Source organism: Melospiza georgiana, chromosome 2 (assembly GCF_028018845.1).
Source record: "Melospiza georgiana isolate bMelGeo1 chromosome 2, bMelGeo1.pri, whole genome shotgun sequence".
Classification (NCBI taxonomy): domain Eukaryota; kingdom Metazoa; phylum Chordata; class Aves; order Passeriformes; family Passerellidae; genus Melospiza; species Melospiza georgiana.
The window spans coordinates 86,713,782-86,727,533 of NC_080431.1; the positions used below are offsets into that span (position 1 = coordinate 86,713,782).

At 40.8% G+C, this 13,752-nt stretch overlaps 1 protein-coding gene across 1 annotated transcript; it reads left to right on the plus strand.

Annotated features, from left to right (window-relative positions):
- The first annotated feature begins 7,034 nt into the window (after positions 1–7,034).
- LOC131080182 (lymphotactin-like) lies at positions 7,035–10,676 on the plus strand. The gene is made up of 3 exons (XM_058018317.1): positions 7,035–7,139; positions 9,641–9,758; positions 10,447–10,676. The coding sequence occupies exons 1-3, from the start codon at positions 7,070–7,072 to the stop codon at positions 10,550–10,552; spliced, it is 294 nt and encodes a 97-aa protein (XP_057874300.1). The 5' UTR covers positions 7,035–7,069; the 3' UTR covers positions 10,553–10,676.
- The last annotated feature ends 3,076 nt before the right edge of the window (positions 10,677–13,752 follow it).

Consider the following 13,752-nt stretch of genomic DNA (forward strand, 5'->3'; position numbering starts at 1 on the left):
TGGCACATTTGTTTGCAGGATTATTATGCAGATAGATACTGCTGAAACAGATCCCAAGATGACAGCATAAATCTGGGAACTCATGGGCTAGTTCAGCTAGAGCTGACGACACTATTGATAACTGATTGCTTTTGAATTATCTGATTCCAAGCTTTCTATGTCATATTTCAGCTGTAAAGCTCACCTCTTCAAAAGGTCATGTACTTAAAAAGCAAATTTCGTGCCATGCTTGTGTGCTCCCCACATTATCAGAAGCAGAAATTGAAGAGCTCTCTGCTCAGAGAGAGAAAAGATGGCATTTGAGGACCTTAAGGAGTAGAGAAGAGCTATAGGCAGAGGTGCTTCTGGAATGAAGTTCCCCTCATATTACCACACGTATACAGGCTGCACTGCTGCTAATCTATGGGCTTTTCATCCTATGTAACCTCTTAGTTATACTCATGGGACTGCAGCACTTCCAAACTGCACCATGGAAATAAGATCACTCTACTGTAAAAGCCAGTCTTTACAGTTCACTGCCCTGCAGAGCAGACACACACCTACATATCCAGCATTTGATATTGTTTTACCACATTTTTCCTCATGTTCTGCATGAAAACCAAGAACAGCCAACGTGCGTTTAGAGACTGGAATTTGATGGCCACCTGGTTACCTTTCTTTGTTCTTAGAGGTTATTATCACAAAAGGTATAAGTATCTGAGTGAGGCCTGATCATGTATGAATGCAGGCCGCTATAAAGAAAAGAGACAAAAAGCAGACATCATCTAGAAATGGTATTCCCAAATTTAATATTCCCCGTGAAACACCCCAGAGAGAGCTGCTCACCCACCTTCTCCGTCTCCCTGCTGCAGGATTGAGAGAAAAACTGGAGACGCAAAAGGTGAAGATCAAGGTTTGAGATAAGAAAACAAACAGTTACAACAACTATATAAATAGCAGAGTTTACCAGACAGACAGTTCACATGGGATTTCCACCACGTGTTACCCTGGGCCCCACAACTGCAGATCCCATGCACCAACCCAACCTACCTCCCTCTGTCCTCCCTGCATGGTGTGGGGTGCTACAGGGTAACCCCAAGGTCCTGGCCAGCTCATAGGCATCTATCCAGGCCAATACTTTTGGACCTCACTGGAAGACCTAGACCTAACTTAGGGCCCAAAACTGGCCAAAACCGAATCACTCTCAATATCAACTGAAATGCCAATCACTCATCTTCTCCTGTGCTTCATAAACTCCTCTGCATGCTTTCCTAAGCCACACTTCAGCTAATAAGGATCTCAGTTAATTTCCCTTCTTGCTTCCTCTGCTGGTACCCATTTGAACAGAGGTAAAGCCTGAGAGGAAAATCTAGTTTTGAAGGTGTTCAAAACACCTTTTCTCTTCACTCTGTAGGGAGAAGACGCCAGGCCTCTCAGTCTAGACCATCTCAATACCATTATATTTGATAATAAAACCAAATTACTGTTCAGGTGGGAATGGCCTCTGTGGTGACATACAACATGGAGAAATTTTTAGTTCCCTTGAAGCCACAAAGTAGAGCTTGAAGACTAACTAGCAAACCAGGTAAAAGAATATGAAAGGAGACATGCAGGATGCTAAACATAGCTGGAACCTATGATGATGAGGAATACAGTGGGGTTTGTGACAAAGTTATGTAACGAGAAAACAGGGCATGCCTTAAGAGAAGCTCAGTGCAAGGTCAGTACAATTCTGAGGCCACTCATTGAATATGACCATTGGAGACTCCTTTAGATGATTCTCTAGGACCATAAAAGGACTTCCAATAAGATATGGAGAATGTAAATTAATTCTAGGAAAAGCGATGTTTATGAATTAGTTAGGAAGTACATTGTAATGACTATCTATGATCATGATGGAATAAAAACCCCGCTATAAGCTTTCATGACACATGTTTGATCAGAGGAAAAATCTTCCAAATTTGTGCAGTGAGAATAAAGAATATGCTTTGTAATACTTCCTATTGTGTTCGAAAGTTTGTTCTCTGGCTGATTTCAGTATCAGTGGTCACCAGATGCTGAACAACAGGAAAAGCAGACAAAGGCTGGAACAGTAAAGGTATCAGTAGTATTTCTATAGTAATCTTCACAATCCTTATCCCTTTCACAGTAGAGAAGGTGGGATGCCATATACAACGTCAGAAATTCAGTCTGTGCTTGCCTTGTGTCATGTACTTTCACGGCTTAGATCAGGAAAGAATTTCCTCTCCCTTTTGAACCAGACAAGCAGCATGAAGCTAACAATTCAAAAAGGATGTTTTCTACTGAGCACAAAGACAGATCTTATTTGAAATACTAATTTCATCTGCTTGCCAGAAGCACATAAACCTCTCCTCCATGTTTACTTATGTAATCAGTGCTAAGATAAGCTTGTTACTCATTTCTAGTTCAAGTCCATCTATGTTTTTCTTCATATTCTTATATTATCAATTGATTAACATACTACAGGAAAGCAAAGAACATTGTCAGGACCAAATGGGTTTGCTATGAGCTGCTGTGGGTTCTGGTACAAGAGACCTCTAAGACTGTTGTTTGAATCACCTGGGTATCTTTCACCCAAAGTGCCTCCCAGCAAGGGGAGCATTTGGAAGGCTTATGAAATAAACACAGGGGCTTTTTACTTCAGCACAGATGCACAGAGAATCAGTGAGCACTGAAATTCAGGAGCTCTGTGACACCGTTCTCTAGCAACACTCTTCAATAATTCAGCATGAGACACAAATGCTAAGGGCCTGCTGCTGAACTGGGCAGTGCTGGCAGAGCTGTCCTGAAGTCAGTCTAACAGAGATTTGCCCAATGACTCAAAGATGCACCATCCCAAAACTGTAATTACAGCTTGACCCTTCTCTCCCAACCAAGACAACTGTGATCCCCTCAGACAAAAATTCAATATAGAAGTGTCACAGTTCCCAAGAGCTTGTCTTGATTCTGGGCCCATTTCATTCCTCCTGGTCAAACAAAGCCTCAGGAGACTGCATGAGAACTCCAACGGGCTCCTACAAAACTCCTGCAGGCTGAGAATGTCTCAAGACTTCAACAGGATACCACACAGCATTAAGATGTCAGAGGTATGTGCTCCATCAAGGAGAGGAGAAGTGCTGACAGCTGTGATTTTAATCTGGTTTCTCAGGGCTTCTGCTGCCCCTGCCATTGGGCCAGCAGGGCAAACAGAGACACCTCCAGGCACCCATCTATCTGGATCTGCAGACCGTGCATGAGCAGACCAGGACAGACCATGTGTTCTGTCATTCTGTAGGAGCAGTGCACTATGGAACCCCACAGGTAAATACTGGAAGGCTTCGGGGTTCCTGTTCCAAAGGAAAGGAGATATCATTGCATTGCTCCAAAGCATTGGTATGTTGGGAACACAAGACTTAGGAGCCCAAAGAACCCTTGCTCAACGTGGCAGGATCATGATTTCCCAAATTCACTCTTTATACCAAGTTCCTTTTCTAGCTTTTTCTAGCTTTACAGTTTGTTCTTTCTCTAAGCACTATGCAATAGGCTCTATTTATTTATTCATTGCTTCAGTCAGTGACTTAGTTGATTCCCTTAACACAGGAATCCATGATCAACAAAATCCCACAACTCCAGAGAAAACCTCATTCCTGCCTTTTTTTTTGTGATTGCGCATGGGTGGATAATTATGGCCTCTGTCCTTTCCAGATCTATTTTCTGTTGCCATTTTCACAAAATAAAGCCTAAATATTTAATTTTCTTCTGACCCAGATGAAGTTTAGATAGAGATGCATGGTGTCCCGTTTTCACTTGAGCAACACACAAATGTGTAGTGTTTAATATAAAAGCATTCTCATCATTAGCTAATAATCTGCAAGATCCAATTTGCAAAGTGATTTCATACCCTTTAAATCAACCCCCAATATTCATGTAAAAATGGCAAAACTTTGGGGTCAGGAATCTGGCAAAACTTTGGGGAAGATGTGTCCAAGTCGGTCACCATCTTTTCCAGATGAGGGCAGACCAAGGTTGACATTCCATCTAAGGGAATGATTCAATATCCCTTGGATTAAGTATCAGTCTATCTGCTTATGGATGTTCTTCTTGGCTCTCTAGGGAATAGGGTCCTGTCTCATGATGGGTGGCACTCCTCTTTTTGTTTTAGTAAGTATGGGCTGTGCTGAGACCAACAGTCTCACATCTGTCTTTGTTCCTGCAGATTGTAAAATGCTTCTTAAAATATCTCCTGATGTCAGGGGCTGCCTGATCTATGAATGCAAACTGCAAGTGCATCATTAAACACTTGTGATGACTATTGTCCTGCTGAGCAAGCAGACCAAGTTATAGCTGGCCAAGCCTGCTGGCACAACATTACTGCAAAATTCTACTATAGCAAACAATTTACCCCAATTTTGCACAGCCTTGGCCAAGGGTGTCCCCGTATCTATGCTGGGTTTATTTTCCATCCATTCAAACACTAAAAGAGAGACTTGAAAATCCTTTTTGTGTGACAAAAATAAGGGACTTCAGCCTCCCTTCTGTGTGTACTGAGAACTCTGTCACTCCCTGTGTGGTACAAAGGAGTCCACATCCCCTGCATGGTCTTAGGGAACAGAAGTCTCCCTCCACATGGTTCTCCAAAGCCCACCTACATCATAGAGGAGACTCGAGCCCCCTTAGCTCACACTTTCTGGAGGCTCTACATCTACTCTACATGCACCTTACAATAATCAGGTTGAGCACCTAGTGCAGAGGAAATGATCTCCAGCATCTGTGCTGGAACATGTGAAAAATCAGCCTTATACAGCATCAGAGATCACCAAATATCCACAGAAAAAGGCTGTGGGACTACAACCCACAAAACTCTTCTCCAAAACACAGACTTTACTGTACATAAGCCAGACATATAGAACAACAGCTCAGGAGGCCACAGAAAATGAGAAGCACAAAGTAGAGGAAAAACTTGCCACAGGGTAATTTCTCCATCCTACCTGAAGAATGGTGGAAAACTGAAGAAGCAATAGGATTCCCAGCAACACCTCAGAAGAATCTAACACCTGCAGGAGGTTCTGTGGGAAGGACTGAACTTTCAGAGTTGGCTCATACTCAATACAGCTGGTGACCTTCCTCTAAAAACTGTAGATGACATATGTACATATTGTACCAGTGGATAAAAGTGCAGGAACATCTTACCTTTTAATGCATAGAAAGCTGCTCTTTTCTATCAGTGACACTTTCTATCCTGCATCTTGTAGCTGACAGGTACCAAAAAGTAGGATTATCTCACTTCAAGCAGTGATTTCAGCCAGTGTCCACCAAAACATGAGGCTGCTACACTGCTTAGGCACAAACTAAAGTTATATTTCTCAGTAGTGCTCTTCAGGTCAGTACAGTTACTCCCCTGTGTGGCATCAGGCATGTCCTTTAGGAGCTGAGGGTGAAACTTGGGCTTCATTTCATAGCACCTTCCTTAGTGGTGCAAGTGGGTTTAGCAGGGATTCAGTCACAATTTTCTACTTGCCATTAGTGTTCCCTGAAGAGTATACACAAGATGAAAGAACAAAACCAAAAGGAACAAAGAATGAGTGTGTGTACAAAGCTAAACCACACAACACATGCTCTACCTGCAGGACCTACAGACTCTTCTAGAACTTACCATCCCTCACAGCCTAGGATCACATATGTGAGTGCAGTTCAAGGTTCAATCTTAATTTGACAGAGGAGTCTTAGTAAATTGACTTCCACATGCTGCATTCCCATGCAAAGGAATTTACATTCATGCTATCAAGAATTTGGAAAACTGAGAGAAACCAGCTGTTCTACAACACTGGTACAAGCCCAGGCACCAAGTAGCCCGCAGTTTACCTATTCGCACCAGGCCCAGCTGGATTCTTCTATAGAGCTGCAGAGAGCACAAAGGAAACATTCTTCTTTTTCGATCTGGAAGATGATGCCAGTTCAGGTGCTGCTTTGTGTGTGGTCTGGAGGTCAACAACTGGCCTGACAAATATTTGCAGGCTCAAAACCATTGGTTTGTAGCAATGATTCCAGTAATTCAGACCGCATTCAATAGAAAGAACTCCTAAATCTGGGTGATAGAGTTGGCACACTCTGCAAAAAAGGCATTTTTGATAGAGGTATAAATGTAACAGGCTCACAGACACAGGTCTGGTTATCAGCACCATGCTTACATGAAAGTGCAATTAATATTTTGTTTGTCTTTTCTACAAACTGTGCCTCTCTGATTGCCTGGTTACTTTCTTGGGCCCCATTCTTTGCACTAGAAAGTTCACACTACAAAAAAGTCTAAACCAAAGTAAAGAGATCATGACAAGACCATTTACAAACTCTTATTCCTCTTTGAAACCACCACATTCAGTTAACTGACTAGTTAACTAATGACTGGCAGGAGGCATACTGGATCTGGATCTGTATGTAAAGGTGTGTTCAATCTTGCTTCTTCCAGCACAGCGGTATCAGCTTTGGCCATATCAAATCACAGAGCAAACACAAGAGTCCTGACAACATCCACTGCTCATAGGAAATAGCAGCAATACCCTTCCACAGCTACATATTAATGTGACAAATCAGCCACAGCTGCTTGGAAAGAGCCAAGGTGTTCCTGTTCCCATCATCCTTTAGCTCACAGTTCCCTTTTCCAGTGGTTCATTGGCCAGCAAGGTAATTCTCAGTGTCATACTGTGTCTCTGCAGTGCGGCTTAGCTAAAGGTCTCAAAACTGAAGTGTGAAATGACAGGAACATTTATTACAGGTTTCCACTACTGCACAAGAGCTCTCACTTTTTGCAGCTTGAAATAAACCCAAGTCACAGCACTGAAGCAAGTGCAACCACAGTGGGTTTGAGCAGGAAAAGCCTTCTCAGGAGGGCTAGTGGAGGACTGGTGGGGGAAAGGAGGTGGTTCTGTCACCAGAAAAAGTACTGCAAACTCAAATTTTCCACTAAGAGTCAGGCCCTCCATGACTGCATAAAAATGAACACAAGAACAGACCACAGAATGACAATATATAAACCCTGTGAAAGGGGGCTGACAGTAGGCAATTTCTGTTCTGCCTTGAAACAGAAGACACAGCAATGAAGCTCCACACCGCAGCAATCCTGCTCCTCTTCTGGCTTGGTGTCTTCACTGTGCACACAGTCAAAGGTAAGTTTGCAGCTTGAGAGGAGGAGAATTGCTCCACATTGCACCTCATGAGTGGTCTCATGAGCAGAATTTATTGTTCCAGACAGCTGATTTATAAGACAAAACACACAAGAAATACAGATGAAATCTGCAAGAAAGTCAGCTTCATGCGGGATTCATCTGATATCCTGCCAGATGGTGGTTGGTTTCTGCTTTAATGCAAGGAGAGATTCTGTGCCTGAGAGCCCTTATAGGGTTTCTGTACAATGGTCTCTCTCTTAAAATCAAAAAAATCTTGAAGGCACAATGTCTTTTAGTCTCACTGATTCCATATACCTGTGTGTACTGTAGGTTAATAACATTTCATGAAAAAAATCTTTCTTGGATAAGACATACATTTTTCTTTTTCCAGATAGATTCCTTTTATATGAACTTAATTGTATTAATTGTTATTTGTCTTTCTCTAAGTATATAATCCTAATCTTTCTACTATCAATATTTTAAGAAGTTCTTCATTGTTTATAAGTTTCATATTGTTTATTCACTTGTTTTTAGATAAACCTTTTAGTACAGGCAGGGAAAGTAAAATAATAACTGAAAAGGGGAGTAATAGATTTATATAATATCTTCTCTTATTTCACTAATTCATACAAATGAACATCTTCTTTCAAACTAGTTATGAACACTGAGATGAGCCATGTTTATTAGCCCTGCTTTAAATAAGTTTCTCTGCAGTGCTGGTTAGGTGAGTGACTTTTAAATTAGGTTCCATGGATCATGGAGAAACATGAACATAGACCCATTACAAACATCATCTCATCAAAAGGAGAATTCACACAAACCATGGATATGCTAGCCATATGCAAATCCACAAATATGCACTCAGAAACACAGAGAAAAAGTATCCTCACAAGATGACACCAAACCCAAACTAAGACCTGCTAAGCATTCACAGGGGTATGAAGGTATACAGCCTTCATGCCGACCCACTGCCTCTCCTGCTACATCCCACTACACCCTCCTATTTTCAGTAGTGACACAGTTTCATCCAGGCAACAGTGGCTTCATATCACAGATGACAATGTCATTGTCCAGGCTGTGTAATTGGCCCTCAGTATCACCAAGTTTGAAAAAAGTACACTGAGACGGTCTACAAGAGAGAGAAAAAAGGACTGGAAAGAATGAAAAAAAAAGACCAAATACACCTGGGAAAAAAGGTAATTCTAGGTGCAGAGCAGTTGGGGTTTGTTCCCAGTCTTGAGAAACTTTGCTGCTATTCCCTGCATCCGTTCCATGAAGGTTGTGTAGTAGCAGAAGAAATATTTCCAGGACTCATAACAATTGCTTGACTGTCTTTGCCACATTTTGAAAACCAGTCTGAGGCAGTAAGAAATGCGTCATGAAACATAAAAAAACTATGTTGTGTTGCTCACTACTAAAGCAAGATCAAGAGAGATATTCCTTCAGGCAAACAAAATCTCAGGAATTAGCAGATCTGCCAGTATCTGTGCACTGGCTATCTCACACCTTCTCCAAAGACTGCTGTACGTTTGTCTCAGCTATTCCAATTATTTCAATAGTGAGACTGTGTGCAGCAGGTTTTACATTTAGCAAGGTGCACCACAACAGCGCTCGGACTTTTCTCAAGCCAGTACCTCTCCAAATTCTTTATAAACAAACCACGGCGTAGAGCAGTGTACTTTTTGTCCCCTGCTCGTGTTCCTAAACCTGTCTTCTATGAACAGAAGTAAACCAGAAACTGGCAAGCGGAGATTAACGTAAACTCCATTGTAATTGAGTGAGCTCCCATTTTTACTTATCATCATGTAAGATAACAAGTGTCCAGAAAATTTTATACCAATATTGTGATCCTCTTTCTTAATCACCACTGCATTTCTCTGAATTGTATCAAAATCTTGGAGGAATGCAAGAATTAAGAAGCAGCTCACTCACTGCCTGTGAAATCAGAGTTTTTGCTGGAGGATATAAGCATTTATTCTTCTGGCAGGTATATTTCCCTTTCTATTAGCAATTTTTGTTAATACTACTTTTGGATGTCTACAGTGAGGGGAGTAGGCTCACTTTCCTTTTCTTCACTTTGAAAAGAGGAGGAATTTCAAATCCACATTTAGATAACATGTGGAAATCCATCTAGGAAAGTTCCAGTTCTAAGCATCAATTCTATAAGGGCACTTATTTCCACATGATGCAGTCCTAATTATCAAGGATGCCAAACATCTCTATTGCTATGGAAGCAGTGACTCCCCGGTCAGAGAATTGCTGTGCTATTGTCCAGGACAAGGGGTGAAGATTCATATCTTAACTGAAATAGCAGTAACATTTTAGAGATGGTAGGATGCACCACAAAAAATAGCTTAGTCTCTCTGGCATAACTGGTATTGTGGCTGTACGTCATGGTCTAACCACAATTGGAAATCTTCTGGAATTCATAATTTATTAAGCAATTATGGCTAAATATTAATATTAAGTACCTTTGTAATTTATCTATTTTTCTCTTCTAGGGAGCGCTAGCAGTCAGCCCATGCGAAAATTCAGTTGTGTAAAACTGTCTACAAAGCAGTGGAACATCCGAAATTTTGTGAACTATGAAAAGCAACAAGTACCAATAGATGCCATCATGTAAGAATCTCATGCACCCTTCAGACTTCCTTATGCAAACACAAAACCATCAAATAGGGAGAAGGGGCAGCAGAAGACAATTCTGCTGGCCAGCTCACTAAATCTGGCTAGTCCAGGTTGCCCTTCCAATTCATCCATGCCAGAGCTGAGAGATGTGTGCCGCTCATAAATAATGGCAGGAAGCTCACTGACCAGCTCACATCTTTTTGCCCAGTGAGTGGGGAAAAATCTCAACAAGGGCAGAGCAGTCAGAGGCTCCATGCATGAACTGAGTCAAGGGGAAAATCATGTGAAAGGATATGGGGTAACTCTGAGTCTTGCCAGGAGCTGTGTTTGGTCCTCTGAGCTCAGACGCATGCATTTTTATCACATCTGGGATCTGCTCCTGGGAGATAAATGTCCCTAATGATTGAACATAAATGTCCATAATGGTTGAACATAGAATAGCATGTATGCTTCATATTTTTAAAATCAGTTTGTATGTATATGACCCTGTATGTTACCTATATCATAAACAGGGACATAATGTTTCTAACTGCTGTTGTTCCAACTAACACCTACAATCTCCAGCATTTGATATTGTTTTACAACCTTTTTCCTCATTTTATGCATAAAAACTAAGAACAGACCTGTGTATAGAAACTAGAATTTAATGCCCAGCTTTTATTTTTTTTTCTTTTTTTGATAGGTTCATCACTGCAGGAGGTATCAGGATCTGTGTAAGTCCTAATCAGAAATGGGTTCGGGCTGCTATAAAGAGAATAGATGAAAACCGTCCTGCCAAACGCAAATAATCCAAGCATCTAAGGCCAACCAGCTGGAATCATCATCAGTTCTGCAAGTAACAAGGAAGAAAACCTTACTATCTGCTTATTTCCTATTTATTAAGTGATAATAAAGTCTTGGAACAAACACAAACTCACCAGAATCTATTCATCACTGGTTGAATACCTGCAGACTTCTTCATCTTTTGGTTGCACTCTATCAGTTTGTTTATTTTCTGAATTGCTTGCTAATCTGTTTTTACAGCTGAATGTAGATATTATCTCAATCTTGCTATCCTAACCAGGATGGCATTTAATGGAAAATGACTGATAGCTTAATACAGTGTAGTGAGGATGACTACCGACAGAGCTGTGAGAATGCAGACCTCCATGCTGATGGAGACCAGAGCATTCTGCATTGAGTGCTGGTTTTAAGAAGGTGCTAAGTTAGTCAGTCACACCTATATAACCTATACAAACTGATTTCATGCTTCAGTCTATCATCTGATCAGTGCCATATTCAGAAGATGATCCTTGAGTCTTCTATTTTTACACACAGTATTGCACTATTAGCTCAGTTCACAAGGTATGTGAATATTCTCACCAAGGGATGATGTGGAGTAATTCCATGTAACTCAGTGAATGGAACCCTGCTCGGTCTTGCCCTGTGGAAGCCTTATCCTACCAATGCCATCTGTGAAGTTACTTCAGTTTTGCCCTCATGTGAAACAAAGATGAAACAATTGGTTTGCTTTTCTCTGAATAAGAACAAGCCATGGCTGGAATCTATATTTCACAAACTCATAGGAACTCCCTGCCCTAGATAACTATTTACATAGAAATATCTTAAAAATTATACATATTACTTGCAGAAGGCTTTGAATTTTAATAAACTTACTATAAACCTGAATCAAATAGCAAGTTTGTTTGCAGGATTATTATGCAGATGGATACTACTGAAACAGGTCCCAAGATGACAGCACAAATCTGGGAACTCATGGGCTAGTTCAGCTAGAGCTGACGACACTATTGATAACTCATTACTCAGATGGCTCTGGAATGATCTGATTCCAAGCTTTCTGCATCATATTGTAGCTCACATTTCAGACCATACCTCTTCAAAAGTTCACATAGTTCAGAAACAAAGTTCATACCATCCTTGGTTGGTCCCCATGTAATCAGAAGCAGAAATTGAAGAGCTCTCTGCTCAGAGAGAGAAAAGATGGCATTTGAGGACCTTAAGGAGTAGAGAAGAGCTATAGGCAGAGGTGCTTCTGGAATGAAGTTCCCCTCATATTACCACACGTATACAGGCTGCACTGCTGCTAATCTATGGGCTTTTCATCCTCTTAGTGATACTCATGGGACTGCAGCACTTCCAAACTGCACCATAGAAATAAGGTCAGACTACTCTAAAAGATAGTTTTTACAGTTCACTGCTCTGGTCAAGACTTTAGACAGGATTTGTCTCTCGTGGCTCACATTTTGTCAGAATTCAGTCCTGTGTGGAGTAACAGATTTAGTTTTCACTATCCAGGACAGGTTTTAAATAGTGCCACTGCTGAGGCAGGGAAAAGAAGGATGACCGTATGTATTACACTACAGAACAGACCAAGGCAGGCTATTGAGTCTCTGTTATAGGGAGTTTTGCTTCCTTACTTAAGTTCTCAATATCAACAACACTAGAGAAAAGTAGTTGTTGTGACAAACTTTGCAAGGAGAGCTTTACAGTCAGAAAGAAATGTTGACAGTAAGATGTTACTGGAGTATCACACTGTATAAACTGAGTTCAATAATTTTGAATTACTGATCTCAAGGGGCCCAGATCCACATATTATAGACAACAGAAACACATCTGTTCCCTTCAGCATCACCAGACTATTTGTAGGCTATAAACCAGGTCCCCTATAAAACCATTTTTATGGTAAACACTCGCAGATAAATACCACCAAGTGACAGATCAAATTCATCCAGGACCCACACTATCTATCTATCACTGCATGCTTTTTACAGGCAGAATTTAAATGCCTATTCTCATACTTAATAGTATTATATCATATCCTGGGATAAATCTTGCTAAAGTTAATATAATTTTGTTTAATTAGGACTCTCCCAACCTGAGGATATATTAACCATCATATAACAATTAATACTTTATATCTGTTAATTCTCATAAAAATTCATAGAATGATTAATAATTTTTAAGAGTTAATCATCCTACTTGATAATTACTCCTTGTTTGTTGTACCTTGCAAGATCTGTACAGATTCTTGGACAGTCCTTGACATTTAATTACTATTGGTGATCAGGGCTCTCAGTATCTCTTCCTACTCTAATATTAAATTCCAGGAGCTTCTCTGTCTTTCCTGACTGTTCCTTACCTCAGGCCTTGCTGCAGTTCCAGTTGGGTGCTATTTTTGTCAACTCTAGCTGTGATAATCTTGAAGTTTATCTGTAATAGCAGTGTTTCTCCCTAGCACTATTCCCTAAGACTCTCAAAAGAAATAATGGAAAACATGATTAAATCTCCTTTTCATACACACAAGTGCAAAAAGAAAATGCAAAATGAAGAACCAGAGTGCTGCTTTTGTGTTGGAGGCAAGTAGGAACCATAGTCTTGGTTTTTCCAACATAGAAAACACCTACAAAACAGCAAAACACACAAAACCCACAAAAATTAGGCTTAGGGTCTAAGATACATTTGAAGATTTTGGGTTGTGGTTGAACTGATGTTCTCCCAGGTCCTGGCTGCCCAACATTTCTTCTCCAAGTGATGTAGAGAGCAGGGGGTCACCATTTCCCTTCTTGCTCAACCTTTGCTAGATTTCAGCTGATTTTCTTTGACTCCTTTTGTAATACCCAAGCACCACTTTGCCACAAAGGACTCTCCAGATACACGTGGGCAGATCAGTAGGCTTCAATACTTGAAAAAATCAACTATGTCTTTCCTGTCCCACACCAGGAAAGTTTCCACAGAGACTTAAGAGATGCACTCTGTTTGGATCTTTGGCACAAAGGAAAGGCAGCAGAGAGTACAATGGACAAACCCTTAGCCTGTGTAAGTATTCACACTTTCCCTCACTTCAGCAGAGGCAGACAGGGCAATTACCCACCCCTTTGGGCCCGCTGGCTTTTTTGCACAAAGCCAGTAATTCTTCCTAGGCAATGACTTTATGTAGCTGCTGTTGTATTGCTTTCACTATTTATTTATAATTAAGGAACCAGAAAGT

Bases quoted from the DNA above. Each gene is read 5' to 3' on its own strand.
- LOC131080182 (XM_058018317.1), top strand. From the start codon at position 7,070: ATGAAGCTCCACACCGCAGCAATCCTGCTCCTCTTCTGGCTTGGTGTC. The intron at 7,140-9,640 runs GTAAGTTTGCAG...TTTCTCTTCTAG, and splicing joins CACTGTGCACACAGTCAAAG to GGAGCGCTAGCAGTCAGCCC. The intron at 9,759-10,446 runs GTAAGAATCTCA...TTTTTTTGATAG, and splicing joins GTACCAATAGATGCCATCAT to GTTCATCACTGCAGGAGGTA.